The following is a 16651-nucleotide window of genomic DNA, read 5'->3' as shown; positions in this document are numbered from 1 at the left end:
CCCCTATAGCGATAAAACTAGACACATATGCCACACAAGTAAGGAGTACGACCCTATGGAAGGTGAATGACAAGTTTGGCAGATGCAGCTTATTGTGTCTCGATTCTGAACCAATTTCGTTATATTTTCAAGAAAACAGGACAGAAGATGTTTCCATTTTGACATCCTGGGAGGCCTTTAAGCCTATGTTGCGGGGAGAGCTCATTAGCCTAGCAGTAGCGAGGAAATACCTATTGACAGCCCAAAGATTGGCTGTGGAAAAAAAGGATACAAGAGTTGGGTAAGCAGTATAAAAGGGATGGATCGCATAGAACATATAGGCAACTACAGGAAACTGGGGCTTAAATGCAGGTGCTGTGGGCAGCAGATAATTCCCACAAAATGCTGAAGACCAACAGTTCTATTTTAGCACCTCAAACAAAGCTTAAAGACTTTTGGCATATAAGCTAAGGGCGCAATGTGCTAGCAAAACAATAGTGAAGCTTTGGGATGCCAGAGGCCAACTATATGAATATATATCTTCTAAGATGAAAATTCGAACCAGTTAAGACTCAGAACTGTTTGGGGCAGAAGACCTAGATAACAACTCAAAATCGATAATAGACTATATGATTGTCTCCCTCAATCTTTCCCAGTACTGTCAAGACTTCGGTGTAAAAGAGGCAGTTAATAGCGATCATAATAAGTTAGATCTAAATCTCACACTTAGGTGTGCAATGAAATTGAGACTTTTCTCAGAGGCACTAGAAATAAATCAGGAGAAAAAACGTCTAGTGAAGTTTAAAAGGAATGGTCAAAATCAGAATGAAAAGTTAAGAAAGAAGTACAAAACACACTCTGGGTCATTACGAGGTAGGAGTTAACTATGCCGCTATTAGCGGCATGGCTTCCCCCTTACCGGGTACCGAGTCCGGGTTCCTTGAATGAGGAATTACCGGGCCATTCCGACCTTGGAGGGCCTGGTAATTCCTCATTCAAGGTCCCTGAACCTGGTATATCCCCATTCCCATTCGAGCCCCCACAGGGCTCAATCAGAATGGGAAGCATGCTAACAAGGTGCCCGTTAATAAAGGGCCTGTTGTTAGCATGCTGGGCTGCTCGCGGGATCCGCTAAGGCCGCCTGGTAAAACCAGGCGGCTTTAGCGGGTCCTGCGAGCAGAACTCGTAATGAGGCGGTAAGGGGGTGACAGCTCCGGCACCTTTACCGGCGCCGTTAACCCCTTACCACCAGGGTCGGAATGACCCCCACTGTGGGAAACCTTACATCTGGAGTGTGAACGTAACAATTTTGAAAAATTTTTGGGAAAAATTGAACCTCCCCTCCCATCTGAATATAAGATAAGATCACTACATAAGAATTATTTTGATGAGAATACTCTTCTCCGGAAAAGAGAACTAAGGAGGAGTATAAGACTGCTCAAGAAACAAAATAAAAAGAGGGTAGATTTTAAAATAGAGAAAAAGATTCTGTTAGGAGCCTACCAAAGATGTAATAGATTGAACAAAGTGCTCAGATACCAACGTCAGGGGGTGGCGATGTTAGAAGCACTTCTGACTAAAAACAGCCAAAATGACTGTTCCCTAATGAATGGGGGTAGCGATTCACAGTGTTCTGCACAAAATGTGTGTGTTCCGCAGGAAACCTGGAGGACTCACTTTGGAGAACTGTATAATCAACATCAGTGGGTAGACAAGATAGATCTTTCTGGAATTGAGTGGTTAAGATGTGGCACAAGAGCGGAAATTATGGAACTGATTGTGGGGGTTTCTAGCTCTACGGCTGCAGGCCCGAATGGCATTTCTAACTCTATTTTTAAACAAAATGCCGACGATTGGTCAGTAGTATTATACAAACTATTTGAGAATTGCTTTGAGACACAACATTGCTCTCCCAACTGGAAATAAGCTATAGTAGTTCCCATCTTTAAGAAGGGCGATCGGGAGAGACTGGACAACTATCTGCCGATCGCCCTTCTGGTTGCGGATAGCAAGATATTTGCTGGTGTCATCCTAAAAGAACTGGAGAAGTGGGCTGAGAGAAAAAAACATCTTAGATAAAGCCCAGATTGGCTTTAGGAGAGTTCTGTCCACCACACTAAACAGGCTCATAATTAACACCATTAGAGACCAACTTTGGTGTAGGAATAAGACGCCCTCATATGTGGCACTGATAGACTTCTCCAAGGCTTTTGATATGGTAAATAGATTGTTGTTATGGAAAAAGCTTGATAGCTGGGGTCACTCTCGTGGACTATTGGCAATCCCGGTTTATCTGCAGAGCGACACTAATATTATTGTGAAGCTGGATGGACTAGGTCATTTGTCAAAAAATATACCTACAAACAGAGGTGTACGCCAATGGTGTATTTTTGCACCGTTTATGTTTAATCTATATCTATCAGATATTAAAAATCATCTGAATAAAGCTGCCTTTGCTAGCCCAAAGATCTGACCAGTAAAGGTTTGTTGGCTGGCTTATGCAGACGACATCCTGCTTGTGGACCTCACACCTAGTGGAATACAGCAACTGCTGGATGAGATGTGCAGGTATGCAGTGGATAATGAGCTAGAAATAAATCTGGCTAAAACAAGCATAATGAGAATGAGTAAACAGAGTAGAACTCCGCCATCCCTGAGTTGGAAACTGGAAACGGTTATCATTAAGCCCAGAGCAGAAACCAAATATTTAGGTTTTAGACTGAGAGCGTATCCAAATGGCCTTCTACTTAAAAGATTTCTGCCCGTAAAAACAGATCAACTAACGGCCACATTTCACAATATAAAATCTACATTTTGCAAATTTTCAATCAAGCAGATGATGAAGTTCTACAAGCGGAAAAATATACCCGTCATCCTATATGGATCAGATATAGAATCGCAGGCTTGGGAACTTGACTGGGACTATTGGGAAGGGTGCAAATGGAAAAATGCGCTGAATCTACCATTAGCACTCCCCATAGAGACCCTAAGTTATGATCTGAGTTTGAAATCCTTAAGAGCTAGCCATTGTTGGAAACTGCTCCAACTGTATCGATCCATTAGAGTGCCTCAACAAAACTCGTTATATACTGATCTAGCATTGGAAGAAGACAAAGGGTCAAGTAGACTATTAAATAAACTAAGAAGAAAGGTGGAGAGTATCCTGGTATTGATACAAAAAAATATCACTGATCTAGTCCAGAACCCAAGTGGCTGTAAATCAGTACTAGACTGTATGGACTGGATCAATACAACAAATACAATGAGAACTTTGAAACTGCACAGGAATACATCATTCTTAGATAAAAGCATGGGAATTCTCCTGAAATATTTGACACAGTTCCCGGATTGTAAAGCCTGCAAAGCGATACTGGGACTCCGGCTGAATCTGTTGCCCACAGGTGAAATTACAGCATGTAGGCGCCTGGTTGGTGCAATGACAAATGTTTGTCCTGAATGTAATCAGAATGTCTCTCAATCAAAATATCATCTGAATAAAGAATATTAAGGATCTCATATAAAAAGAGTGCAAGCCTTTTCAAGATTCATGGACCATCCACAGTGGTTGGACACGAGAGATTTTTGGCACCGACTATCCTCGGGCATTTACCTTTCTGTCTCTTGAATTGTATACACTGCATAAACTCTTAAAACTATATGAAGAATCTTTCCAACCCTGGGGCTTAGTGGGTTGATGCAATAATGTATATGTTATGGGAAAATGAAACTGTTCTTATGTATGTGCAGATATATTTGAATGACTGTTTAATAATGAGTGTTTTTGATAAATAGTGTTTTATATTGTGAAAAGTTCGATTTTGTGACTAACTCACAACTTAAGAAAAATAAGAAGACCTAGATAACGCTACTCAAAGAGAGTTTATCCGAAGGGAACACCTTCCCACGATTTCAGATGCAGAAAAACAGAGGTTGGAAAGTCTGATTACGGCATAAGAAGTTTCTCAGGTTATCCATCACCTTCCCAATAACAAAGCCTGAGTCCCGGAAGTCTTTTCAGCTCTTTTTTTATAAGAACTTCTCTTACGAGGTATTAATCCTGCAGCTAAATGATTTGTTCAATAGCAATGTAGACACCGCCATGGTCGCACCTATGCAAGGATGCTATGAATAGCGCCTCCTATAGGCCAATCGCATTCCTTAACTGCGACACCCACATTTATTCCACGATTTTAGCTATCAGACTGGCAGGTATCCTACCTGGGATCATTCAGCACGATGAAAGGGGTTTCATCCCTGGACGATAAGCCCAGGATAAAATTCGGAAGGCCATTGATTTGAGTGAATGGGCAAAACAGAGGAACCAAGAATGTGCTCTACTGTCAGTCAATGCCAAGAAGGCATCCGATAGAATGGATTGGAATTACCTTTCAAAGGAGCAGCAGGGTTTTGGTTTTGGTCCCATGTTTAATAAGTGGGTGTAAGCTAATTGTGTTCATCCAACCACAATAATTAAATTAAATGGTACAATCTCTGACCCACTAGCCCTGTTGAGAGGGACTCACCACGGATGTATACCTTTTCTGCTTTTATTTGCTCTATCTATGCAGCCTTTAGCATGTATGGTCCCGTCCTCCGCAGTCATTTGGGGAATAGAAATAGCTGGTTAAGAACACACTTTATATGCTAATTACCTCATTTTTTCTATAAAGAACTCACAGATCACACTGCCCCATATAGTCACTCTAGTAAATTAATTCTGCCAATCCTCTGGGTTTAAGGTTAACTTTACATAGTCCATTATACTTAATGTATCAGAATGTCCTGGAACATTGCAAAGGTTGAAAGATGTTTTCACCTTTCAATAATGCTATGCAAAATGTTTTCAATGCTTGGGAGTTTATCTTACACCCCACTCTTAAATCAGACTTAAGTAGATGGGGGAAATCAGACATCTCATGGCTGGGGAGAATAACAGTTGTCAAAATTACTTTGTTACCAAAGCTTTTATATATCTGCCCGGGACTCCAGATCATAATTCCAAAAAAGGTGATACAATATCTTCACACCAACATATTTCATCTTATGTGGCCCAACGGTTACTAGACACACTTTGATAGCATCTGGGGAACGGGGTGGCCTGGGGATACCCAATTTAGACAGGTATTTATATGCCACACAACTCGCCCCTCTTCTTGATAGTCAGAAGGCTGATCAGACCCCAAAACATTGGATAGACATTGAACAGGCCATTATAGGAATCCCATTACATGACTGGTGCTGGCACTCCCCATTATCAGGAAAGGGAAGGATTTGCTTACTCCCGTCGACCACAGTGACTTTAGACTACTTGGATAGAGCAGCATGTAGGTATGCAGGTATGGAGGGACCACCTTCCCATCACCACCTACACGGATATGGCACGCTAGGTCAAATACTTGCACGAGGTCAACCTTTGTCCTTTGATAAGTGCTAGCAAATGTTTATGGTGGGGTGGTGGTGACACATATGGCAACATCCAGCTTAGACACTGGATAATCAACGCCAAAGTTGGGAAACAGGCCACAAGAAAGACCACTCAGCTTGAGGACTTGTTTCTATGGTATCCACTACTTGGAAGGTATCCTCATTATACAGGGTTCTCACGTGAGTCGTTTCAAAACCCCACATTCTCATATGGTTCATTGGGAGGAAGAACTGTGAGCTCTGATTGACGATTGGACTTCGGATAATAAATGGGCATGGGCAGGGAAATCATCTAGTTGTGTATAACTAAAAGAATATAGTTATAAAATACTATACAGATGGCATCTCACCCCTGAGCAACTTCAAAAGATGAACCCAACAATACCCCTGAGCTGTTGGAGATGTTCTCAGACCCTGGGCACACAATTTCATATCTGGTGGTCATGTGATCTTTTCCAATCATACTGTAAGGAGATACTTGCACAAATTAAGAGGATAACTGTTATTGATTTAACCACCGAACCTTTAGTGGTACTGTTATGGACCGAAGCCCAAGAGGGGTAATACAAACTGGGTAAGTCATCCTCTAACCTGATAACCCACTTCCTGGTTGTAGCACGAGTAGTGACAGCCTGTTTGGCATTAATATGGTATGTAGCGATGATGGGTCAAATAGAGACCGCATACAGGGGTGAGATATCAAAATATTTGGAGGAATGTGGCCCATTCATTACCATTGTTAGCCAAAATGATTACCCAGGAATACATCACAAACCACAAGACCTGTCTTTTATTACGTTAATATAGTAGTAATTCCGTGACCAATGTTAGATATAGTTGAACCAGAGCTGCAATTTCATATTTAAGGGTTATGTAGAATTCCTGGGACATATGGGCGATTTGTAAGAATTGATTAGATGATTCTTGATGTATGTCTGTAAAGAAGGCACATGGTTAAAATTGAAAAGTCTGTTATTTACTGTTACGATATGTCTTTATGTTACTACTTTCAATAAAATGTGAATGACAAAAAAAGATAATGGATAGGTTCTTTATGATCTCTAGTAGGTGTTGAGGCTTGATAGTGGAATGTTTCAATTTCTCTGCGAATATCCCATTCTTTAAGGAGGAATTAAAAAGGCATCTGAGAAATTCAGGCAAATTGTTTTTGTTAACTTCAGAGGTAGTGTATCCAGGAGTTGGGCGGTGCAAGAATTTGTGGCTTTGTTTTATAATGAGCTGAGAGCAGCATTCTCAAATAATTTACACTCCTTCGTGGTCAGAAGATTCTCGAGCAGGTTGGTGTTAGATATTAAGAAAGTCGAGGGTGACACAATGTTCGTAGGAGTGAATTCAATTTTCCTCTAGAAAATATTAGGCCAATTGATTGACATGGGATTGTGAGACTATAACATTAGAAGGTTCATGTTTGTATGACACAAGAAACCCAAGTAAATATAGCATCTTGTGTTCTTCTTAGAAATCTAATATTACAGATTATTACTGAAAATCAGACAATAGTGTATCCATGCAGTTTGCGGTATTCAGAAGGTCATCACTCTCCCAACTGTGCTATTGGTGGCTTACGGTTTACTCAAATGTCCCAGAGGCATGGGGTTCCCACCCCTGTTTGCATTTAGCTTATGCTCTGGATGGCAGAGAGCAGCTGTCTCATCACATCAGTGAGGCCTGTCCAGACAGAGAGGTCCACCAGCCTGGTAGCCAGAGAGCAGGAAGGGGAATTCGGCACAGAGCCCCAGGATAGGGGCTTCAATGGCAGGAGTGATGCATAGCGCTAAACCTGCTTGCACCCAGCCCAGCACCCACCCCTGCTTATTGAAGATGCAAAGTTCATTAAAGAGTGTCCATTGTTTAGTAGGCAGATGGCTTTTCTCCCTATTGTGGCCTACTTTTTGTTGCACCTCTACCCTCTTACCCAAGGAGATCTTGGAATGGAGGTTGAGATGGGGAGAAGGGAAACTGAACTAGAGCACACATATAACAGCTGTGCTGATCTCATCCTGCTGGAAATGTGTCCTGCATGATGCTCATGCTAGCTTCATCGAAAGGCCCTCCCCCAATACGCCTACATCTTTACATTCCCCTTGGAGACGGATTTATTAAAATGCTGAAAAGACTTTAAATGAATGGGTGCCTTTTTACATATAAAAATGGCCACCTCCCACAATTCATGTACTGAAAATTGGGCATGTTGGGGCAGGGATGGGCATGGCCGGGCAGGAATGGGCATGTTGGGGCAGGGATGGGCAGTCAGTTGGTGTGAATTTAGATAGGTAATGCCATGATCATGGACATGCTGTCGGTGGGCACATAGACAAACAACACTTTCAAGCTGTGTGCCCCTCCTTCCATGACATCTCTCACCTACATATGCACTCCTACGGCCATAGAGTTTGATCATCATCGGCACCCTTTTACAATTCGGACTCTAATTTCCCTCCAAATAATTCCGTGGGGAATGAGCCTGCCTTTTCATTCCAAACCACTCCCACCAGGTGGTGAGATTCAGAAAATGTATTTCAATCGTTAAAACTAATCCTGACAACAGCACAAACACATTTCCTATGCATATACTTTTAAAAATGATATTTTATATGTCTTTCTCCTGTAGGTGGAAATGCCCCTGGGGCTGACACCATTAAGGAAAATAAAGAAATGGAGCGGGTGTCTTCACAACCAACACGACTATCTGTACAGGAAAAGTCAAAGTTGGCAACCCAGGAAGTGGACAATCCTGATTCTCAGAAACAAAGCGATCAGGTGGATGTTGAACAAGGTGAAGAAGATAAGTGAGTATATTTCACACTGACTGGTCTCATTATTTAGTGCAAATAGCACAGAGTAGTTTTGATGTTGCCTGACTTTTTCACTCACTTTTTGAAGTTATCAGAAAACAAATGCATAAAGAAATGTGGGAACATGATATGATATGATATGGCATTTGTAACGCGCCTATACACAAGTGTTTCAAGGCGCGACATGGACGTCTGTTCAATTTCAAATGTTGCAGTACAAAACATCATTTGAAAGGATATAATCATTTTTAAAAACACTGCAAAAGGAAGGACAACATCCACATTTGTTTAAGGTTTGAAGAATGCTACTGAGAGAAAAACAATCAAGGAAGAATAAACTGGGATTAGAAGGAAGCACACTGTAGAGAAGGGGTCTACAACCTGCAGCTCACCAGATGTTTTGGACTACAACTCCCATCATCTCTCACCATTGAATTTGTTGGCTAATGCTAATGGGAGTTGTAGTCAAAAACATCTAGAGAGACAAAGGTTGCAGAGCACTGCTGTAGAGGATCGTGTCACTAGCACCACTGGCAGTGGCCAGGCCTAAGCACTGGGTGCAGTGAAAGGCACTCAGAAGAAAGGGACAAAAACAGGAATGCATATAAAGGGAGCAGGGAGAAAAGCAATTTTGAGCTATATAATTATTCTTTTATAATGCACTTAATACCTGAGACCAGGTTCTATGCGTGAACACATGATTCGAACCTGTGTTGCTATGTGTTGTCTTGCTCCAAGACAAATGCGTTGCCCCTGAGCTATCCTCCTGGCACCACGAGGGAGTAGGGTCGTGATGACAAGCTCGCGTCCACCCGTTCCTGAAAGTTATGCTCCAGTGCAGGTAAAGTGTATTTGCTAGACTTGAAGCATAGCCCCCCACCTAGAAAATGGTGCTGGAAATATTGGAGACAAGCACCAGGAAACCACACTCCAGCGTGGAAGCACATACAGGACAGAGCCCGTGGCTAAGGGAGAGATTCTTTGAGGCAATACAAGGCTAGAAGCGTCTGACTTTATTGATTTCTTACTCCATTTGATGACTTTCATATTCTTGACATGTTGGTATTTGTGGTGGCTGCCCCTTTAAGGGTGCACACGTGCGGCGGAGTGACACAACATCACCGCGTGTGCTTTAAATAAAAGGGGTGTTCCCAGCCGCAGCAGAGCGACTATGGAGCCCGAACTGAATACACGCAGTGGGGGTTCACCGGGGTCCCGGATGAAATTGGGACTCTGCAACAGTGGCGATGAGGCGGGACACCGACACGAGCATAGGCTGTGAGGGAGCGGAGCATTTTTCTTTATTCTCTGTCTTCTACATGCCGCAGAGCCTGCGGTGACCACACGGTTTGGCCGCCATCTTACGTGGTGGAGAGGGTCGCTGCTTGTTCTAAGAGTGCTCGTTCTCCCATCCACACAAAGATTTTTTATTCCCTTGCTGAAGGGACAGCAGATGCTGTGCATTTATTTATTTTAAAGTGTTTTGGACATTTCTAACAGGTCGAATGTGAGGTGAGGAGCTTGGGGAGGCCTACCATCTTTTGTTCTTTGTCCCCTGGGCCCAGCCCACTCATTTTTTGGAGCCACTATTTGTGGCATAGGAGTTCCTTCTTTGTTATTCCTGGCTGTTTGGACATTGGCTCATATGTTTAGTGCCCTAAGGTGTTAGAGTGCCAAGTGGCTCTACGCCTGAATTTTTGGACAGTTCAAGAAGGTGCCTGGGAGGGCATTTGGCTGGCTGTGTGGTGGTGGAGGAAGATCATCAGAAGTAGCTGCAAGGGGGTGTCTGACCAACATTATCGCACTGAACATATGAGCGCAGCTGTGCCCAGGGCAGCACGTCAGTGAGTTGCGGCCCCAGTACTCCTGTGGGGTGCCTGTGCGCTCACTGCCATGGATGCCGCCCAGGCTGCTGCAGCAGCCGCTGCCACCCACGCACCATATGTGCTGAAGACAGCAAGGTGGCTATGCCCCTGTACTCGGCAGGACCAGCGGTACATGAGGTTTTCCAGTCTCTGCAACCAGCAAATGCTGCAGCTAAAGACGTGCTGCGGGAGCATTTCATGCCACTTGCCAATGCGGTCTATGAGCGGTTTCTAATGTGCAACACCAGGCAAAAGGATAAGTCCCTGGACAATTTCTATGGATGGCTGCGCCACATTTCCCTGCCATGTGCCTGGGATAATCCTGATACGATGATAAGGAAACAGCTCATACAGGGATGATCATCTAGCAAACTGCGCAGGCAGGTGCTGCGAGAGTCTCAAATCACACTGCCTCACAAACTGGAACTTGGACGCTACCAAGAGGTGTCTGAGGTGTGGGCGTCAAGGATGTAGGCAGCTGTGCGCCCAGGGAAAGTGGAAGATGTGTGTGCTGTGGACCGTGGTGAAGGTAGCAAAGGAGCCACACGTCCAAGCCGAGGACAGCGGGACAGGGGTGCAAAAGCCCTTGATTCGTGTACAAAATGTGGGTACGACCTCCCACACCCCGCTGAATGCCCAGCACAAGGAAAACCGTGTGGACATTGCGGGGCGCTGGATCACTACACCCGCATGTGCAGAGCTCCAGTGCCTGTAGTGATACCAAAGGGGCCAGTGAGAGCGGGATTCTTCAGGTCACAGCGCCCGCCCAATGTCACCCAGATAGACCAAGGTGACGATGGTGCCCGTCACAAGGAGGATGATGATGAAGAGGAGGAAGAAAACATATTCTTCATCTCAAGCATCAGTGCACTGCGGACCACAAACAGGAGACAACCATGGTGTCTGGTGAATGTGAATGAGTCAACAGTGCCGGTGCTGGTGGACCCAGGCACGTCTGTCAATGTTATGGCGAGGGTGCCCTATGACGCTATTGTGGTGCCGCCCAAACTACAGAAGTCAAAGGCCTTCATCTTTACATTTGGCAGCGAACAACCAATCCCGCGGTCTTGGGCATTTGTAGCTATGTGGAGCACAGAGGGTTATCCGTCAAGGCCCGGTTCTACGTCACAACCGTCAGCAGCAACTTCCTCCTGAGTTGTACGGCAGCAGAGGCACTCGGCATTGTGAGCTTCGCGTATGCAGTGTACGTCGATAATGTGCAGGGGCTGTTGGCAAGATACAGCCAACTGTTCAAATAAATTGGCTGCATGTCGGGCGACCCAGTGAGGCTCCATATCGAAGAGTCAATCCAACCCATTGCCCTGAAACACTGCTCAGTCCCATTTCATCTGCAGGATTTGGTGAACAAGGAGCTAGATAGTCTGGTAGAGTTGGACATTATTGAGAAAGTATATGGCCCGACCCTGTGGGTGTCTCCGATAGTCATTGAAAGAAAGCCAAAGCAACCGGTCTCTGTACTGATCTGTGTGGACATGAGGTTCCCAAATAAGGTGATTAAGCGCGAACGTCACATCAACCCAATGATTGATGACCTCATCACAGAACTGCAAGGGGCGCGCTTCTTCTCCAAATTCAACCTTTGGGCCGGGTACCATCAGGTGTTGTTACACCCGGACTCTCGATACATAACAACTTTCACCATGCAAGCGCCTGAGTTTTGGTGTGTCGTCTGCAGCGGAGGTCTTTCAGAATATCATCCGTGGGGCCCTCACTGACTTGGATGGTGTCTTGAACATTAGCAATGACATCCTGGTGTTTGCAAGAACGGAGGCGGAGCACCTGGACAGGCTGGTCAAGACCTTGGAACGGGTCCATGCACTCAGGTTAACGCTGCATAGGGACAAGTGCAAGTTCCTCAAGAAGACCATTGAATGCTTTGGGTTTGTGTTCAAAGAAGGGGGTGTGTCGCCTGATCCTCGTAAGGTCAAGGACATCGTGGAGGCACGGCCCTGGAGAACATATCGGAGGTCCGAAGCTTCTTGGGAATGGTCGCGGATTGTGACCAGTTCATAGGAATCTCATGTCAAGGTCAGAACCTCTGTGAGCATTAACCAAGAAGGACACTACGTGGCAATGGGGACCCCTTGAGCAGGCTGCGTTTGAGGACGTGAAGGGGGTTCTGACAGCAGAGGATATGATGGCCTTTTACGACACGGCCCTGTCATCAGAAATTGTGGCAGATGGCAGTCTGTTTGGTCTGGGGGCAGTACTTACCCAGACGGATGCCAAGGGTGAGGTACCAGCCGATCGCATATGCAAGCAAGGCACTATCAGAAACGGAACAGCAATATTCCCAGATTGAGAGAGAGGCCCTGGCAGTCCTGTGGGGATGGCAGCATTTTCGCCTATATGTGCTGGGATGGCTGGTGACTGTGGTAATGGACCAAAAGCCCCTGCTGCCTATCTTGGCTGGTTCATCGTCCATGCCCCCTGCCCGACTCGAGAGGTGGATGCTGGCGCTGCTGGAATATGGAGTCTCATTGGTGTACCGGCCTGGCAGCAATAATGTGGCCGACTACTTTTCCAGACACCCCAGGTGCGCGCCGGATGGACAAGGAAACATCAGTGCCAATAAGGCCGATGAACATGTAAGGCAGGTGGTGGAGGTGGCAACTCCCAACTCCGTGCCCATCCACGAGTTGGAACAGGTGGCGGCCGCGACGATACATGCTTAAACATCCTGAGGCAGCCCTTCAAAAGGGCTCATGGATGTCGATTGTGGATACACTGGCTCACAGGACCCAAGAAGCAAGATTAGCGTTGGAACAGCTGTGGAGGGTCAAAGACGAGCTGGCGTTTGTGGAGTTTGCACTGCTTCTCCTAGGGGCCGAATAGTAATACCACAGTGTAAGGTCCCCCAGGTCATCTAGTTGGCACATCAGGACACCAGGGAATTGCCAAAACCAAGGCCCATCTGCGACAGAAGGTGTGGTTCCCAGACGTTGAGAGGTGGGTTAAGGAGTTTGTAGCTGCCTGTGTGTGGTGCCAGGTGGTGTCCCCAGCGCAGAAGGAGCCTCTGATCGAGACCATGCATAGAGGGACGGAGCCCTGGGAGAATGTCCATGCTGACTTTGGGTCCACAGGCCGGGGCACTCACTTCCTCGTGGTCCTGGACAAATGGTCCCGGTATCCAGAGGTGGAGTTCATTGAGTCGGTGTCATTTGACAAGGTGGCTGTGGCGTTGGAAAAGATCTTTGCTACCCACGGCCTACCTCAGACCTTGTGCTCTGACAATGGACCACCATTCCAGGGGAACAGTTTTGCTCAACTGATGGAGGAGCATGTATTGCAGCACAGAAAGATCACTCCTGTCTGGCCTCGGCCGAATGGCGAAACAGAAAGATTCATGAGGACGCTAAATAATTTCTTCTACATCACCCAAGGCCAAGGACGTTTCTTTCAGAGAGCTTTATATCAGTTCCTAAGGGAGTACAGGGCCATCCCGCATGCGTCCACAGAAGTTGACATGGCAGAAGCCATGTTCCGGCGATGTCCGAGGGGCCTGATTCCGGAAGTGAGACAGAACCAGCTGTCATTGACAATGTTCAGGTGGAACAGGAGAGGAGTCTCAGGATACAACAGCAGAACATCAGTAGAGGACTCTGCCCCCAGCAGCTATCACTGGGAGACGAGTTGCTTGTAAAGAACTGGCACCCTCAAGGCAAACTGTCGATAGCATATGAGCCTGTGACTGCTTCAGACAGGACTGCCACTGTCACCCGCAATGCCAGCTTCTTTAAGAAGGTTGGAGAAACCAGTCTCGAGGCGATGCAAAGAAGGGACTCTGATGATTTGTATTTTGTATTTATTTTATTTGTAACGCGCAGACCATCAGGCCCGGAGGCATCAGGGCGCAATTTATACAGGTTACAGATATGTATATATACAGACATAACATTACATAATTTACACAAAGACAGTAGGTGACTAAAGGAATCGATCTACATATAATACAGTGATGCCGGTGCTGCTAGGTAATAACAGAGGTCAGCAGGTCAGAGTGTGTAAGACAGAGGCGCTGAGCCGGGCTTAAAGCTGGTCAAAAAGCCAAGATCTAGTATTGGCTTTGAAAGTGTTTAATGAGTCATCAGCTCTGATGGTAGCAGGGAGGGAGTTCCATAGCTTGGAGGCTAGGACAGGGAAGCTTAAACCCCCTGCTTTTTGCAGTTTAAATCTAGGGATTGCTAGACAGTGGGACTGGGCAGTTCTTAGTGGTCGGGAGGTCGAGTGGGGCACAGTCGACTGCCGAGGTAGATAGGGGCCTTATTAGCCAGGAATTTGTGCGTAAGGGCGAGTGTTTTGAGTGAAATTCTCTGCTTGACAGGTAGCCACTTTAACTTGGTTCTAGTTTCTGTGATATGGTGGTTGCGGGGAATGTTTAGGACGGCACGAATGGCATTGTTTTGGGTAGTTTGGAGTTTATTCAGGTTCTCTTGGCTGCTGCCTAGATAAAGAGCACTACAGTAATCGATTTCAGCCATGATGAGGGTTCTCGCTAATGTGACACTGTTGGAGGTAGTAAGGAATGGTCTGCAAGCTGCAATAAGTTTGCATGTGTATGCAGACGCAGATCTGACAGCATTTGTTTGTCGGGTTAATGATAGTGTAGCGTCAAGGTAGAAACCTAATGCTTTAGTGTCTTTTGAGACTCGAATGTTATTACTGTCTATGGTGAATGACTGATAGGACGGTTCTAGTCTGCTCAGGCGTTGTGCAGTGCCCAAGATCAGAAGCTCCGTCTTGTCATCGTTTAGGCACAACTGGTGTTGGGCCATCCAAGCTTGGATGACCAAGTAGACGTCATTAAGGGCCTTGGTGTCAGCTAGATAATCACCAGTGATGGGAATGAGTATCTGGGTGTCGTCTGCATAGTTAGTATAGGAGACACCCAGATAGTCAAGCACATCAAAGAGTGGTTTTGTGAAGATGTTATAAAGTGTAGGTGACACGCAAGATTCCTGAGGTACGCCACAGTGAATTCGGGAAGGGTTGGTGGCTGCTGATGGGGCAAAGACTCTCATGGATCTATTGCTCAAAAAGGATTTGATCCAGGCTGCAGCAGAGGATGAGAAGTTGGCAGCGGAGTGGAGGTGCTTGCAAAGGATCTGGTGGTTGACCAAATTGAAAGCGGCTGAAAGGTCGAGAAGTAATAGCATTGCTAGTTTGCCCTGATCTTTTAAAACCTCGATTTGGGTTTTAAGGTCTATTAAAGCAGTCTCCGTCCCGTGTCTGGGGCGGAATCCGGATTGTCGTGGACCTAGCAAGTTATTAGATTCCAAATAGTTTTGTATCTGAAGGTATGCAGCACGGTCTAAAATCTTAAGCAGAAATGGGACTGTTGTGATAGGTATGCTTGGGTCGAGGGATGGTTTTTTGAGCAATGGGATCACCCAAGCGTCCTTCAGGTTATCCGGGACAATACCGGTTTTGAAGGAAGAGTTAATGAAGGCCGTAATGAATGGGGCCAGCTCATGCGCTGAGTCCTTAATAATAGGGGCTGGGCACGGGTCACCTTGGCAGTTGGATGGTTTAATTCTTAGAATTATGTTTTCTACCTCGGCAACGGTGAGCGGTGAGAATGTAAATGGTGTAGTATTAGCAGTGTCTGGAGGGGGGGCCCTGGCAGGGAAAAGAGCGCGGTTGTCTCGCTTCAGACTGTCCTGCTTATCTTTAATTTTCGCTTGTAGCGTGGAGATTTTATTTAGTAAGGCTGCTTGGATGTTGGCACACCATTTACTATCTTTCAAGCAAGTGTCAGGGGGTGGCGACTGGAGTTTCAAGCTCTTTTAGGATTTTGAAGAGTTCCTTAGTGTTCGAGTCAGCTTGCATAATGCAGTTGTTAAGAGATTCCTTTTTTTTGCAGTGATGATAGCATCTTTATAAGAGACTGAGGCAAGAAGGAAACCATCTTTGTGCTCTTCAGAAGGGTGGCTTTTCCATCGATTTTCAGCACAACGTTTCGCTTTGCGGAGTATTCTTAACTGTGGGGTGAACCATGAGTTAAGATGAGCTTGTAATTTAGCCTTCCTAAGTTTGATAGGTGCTACAGAGTCAATGGCTATTAGCATTGTTTGGTTGTAAGTGTCTGCTAAGGAAGTAGGATCAGAGCAGGTGTTGGTGGCTGCATTAAGGGTCGGGAGTAACAGTGGGAGGAGTTTCTCCTTAGTTATGTCTTTTTTGCTTCTGGTCAGGAGTGCTGGGGCTATTGGAGTCAGGGTACGTGGGGTTGCTTCAATGTTAAAGGTTATGATGTGATGGTCAGACCATAAACAGGGGGTGTTGCTGAGAACCTTAATATTGCAGTTGGAGCCAGCTAACCAATCAAGTGTTCTACCTTTGATATGGGTAGGTTCTTGAATGTACAAGGTGAGGCCGAGGTCAGTTAGTACGTTCTCCAGGTCAGTTGCCACAGGATCCTTTAGGTCACCAAGACCTAAGTTAAAGTCGCCTAGGATGATTGTTTGTGAATTATTTTTAGTATTGTCAAGGAGGAGGATGGAAATTTCACTGGCAAAGGACGGTGCCGGTCCCGGGGGCCTGTAGATA

General features: G+C 45.6%; 1 protein-coding gene across 2 annotated transcripts in view; it reads left to right on the top strand.

The window, feature by feature from the left end:
- The window catches only part of CNGB3 (cyclic nucleotide gated channel subunit beta 3), a 1205394-nt gene that overhangs the window by 119081 nt on the left and 1069662 nt on the right, over window positions 1-16651 (top strand). For both annotated transcript variants that reach the window (XM_069621307.1, XM_069621308.1), the window contains exon 3: window positions 8036-8213. In XM_069621307.1, the coding sequence (XP_069477408.1) occupies window positions 8036-8213 (178 nt within the window). The remainder of the gene's footprint in view (window positions 1-8035; window positions 8214-16651) is intronic.

Source organism: Ambystoma mexicanum, chromosome 5q (genome assembly GCF_040938575.1).
Source record: "Ambystoma mexicanum isolate Mex_15411 chromosome 5q, UKY_AmexF1_1, whole genome shotgun sequence".
NCBI classification, from domain to species: Eukaryota; Metazoa; Chordata; class Amphibia; order Caudata; family Ambystomatidae; genus Ambystoma; species Ambystoma mexicanum.
The sequence above is the reverse complement of the archived record's forward strand: the minus strand, read 5'-3'. Positions and strand labels throughout refer to the sequence as shown.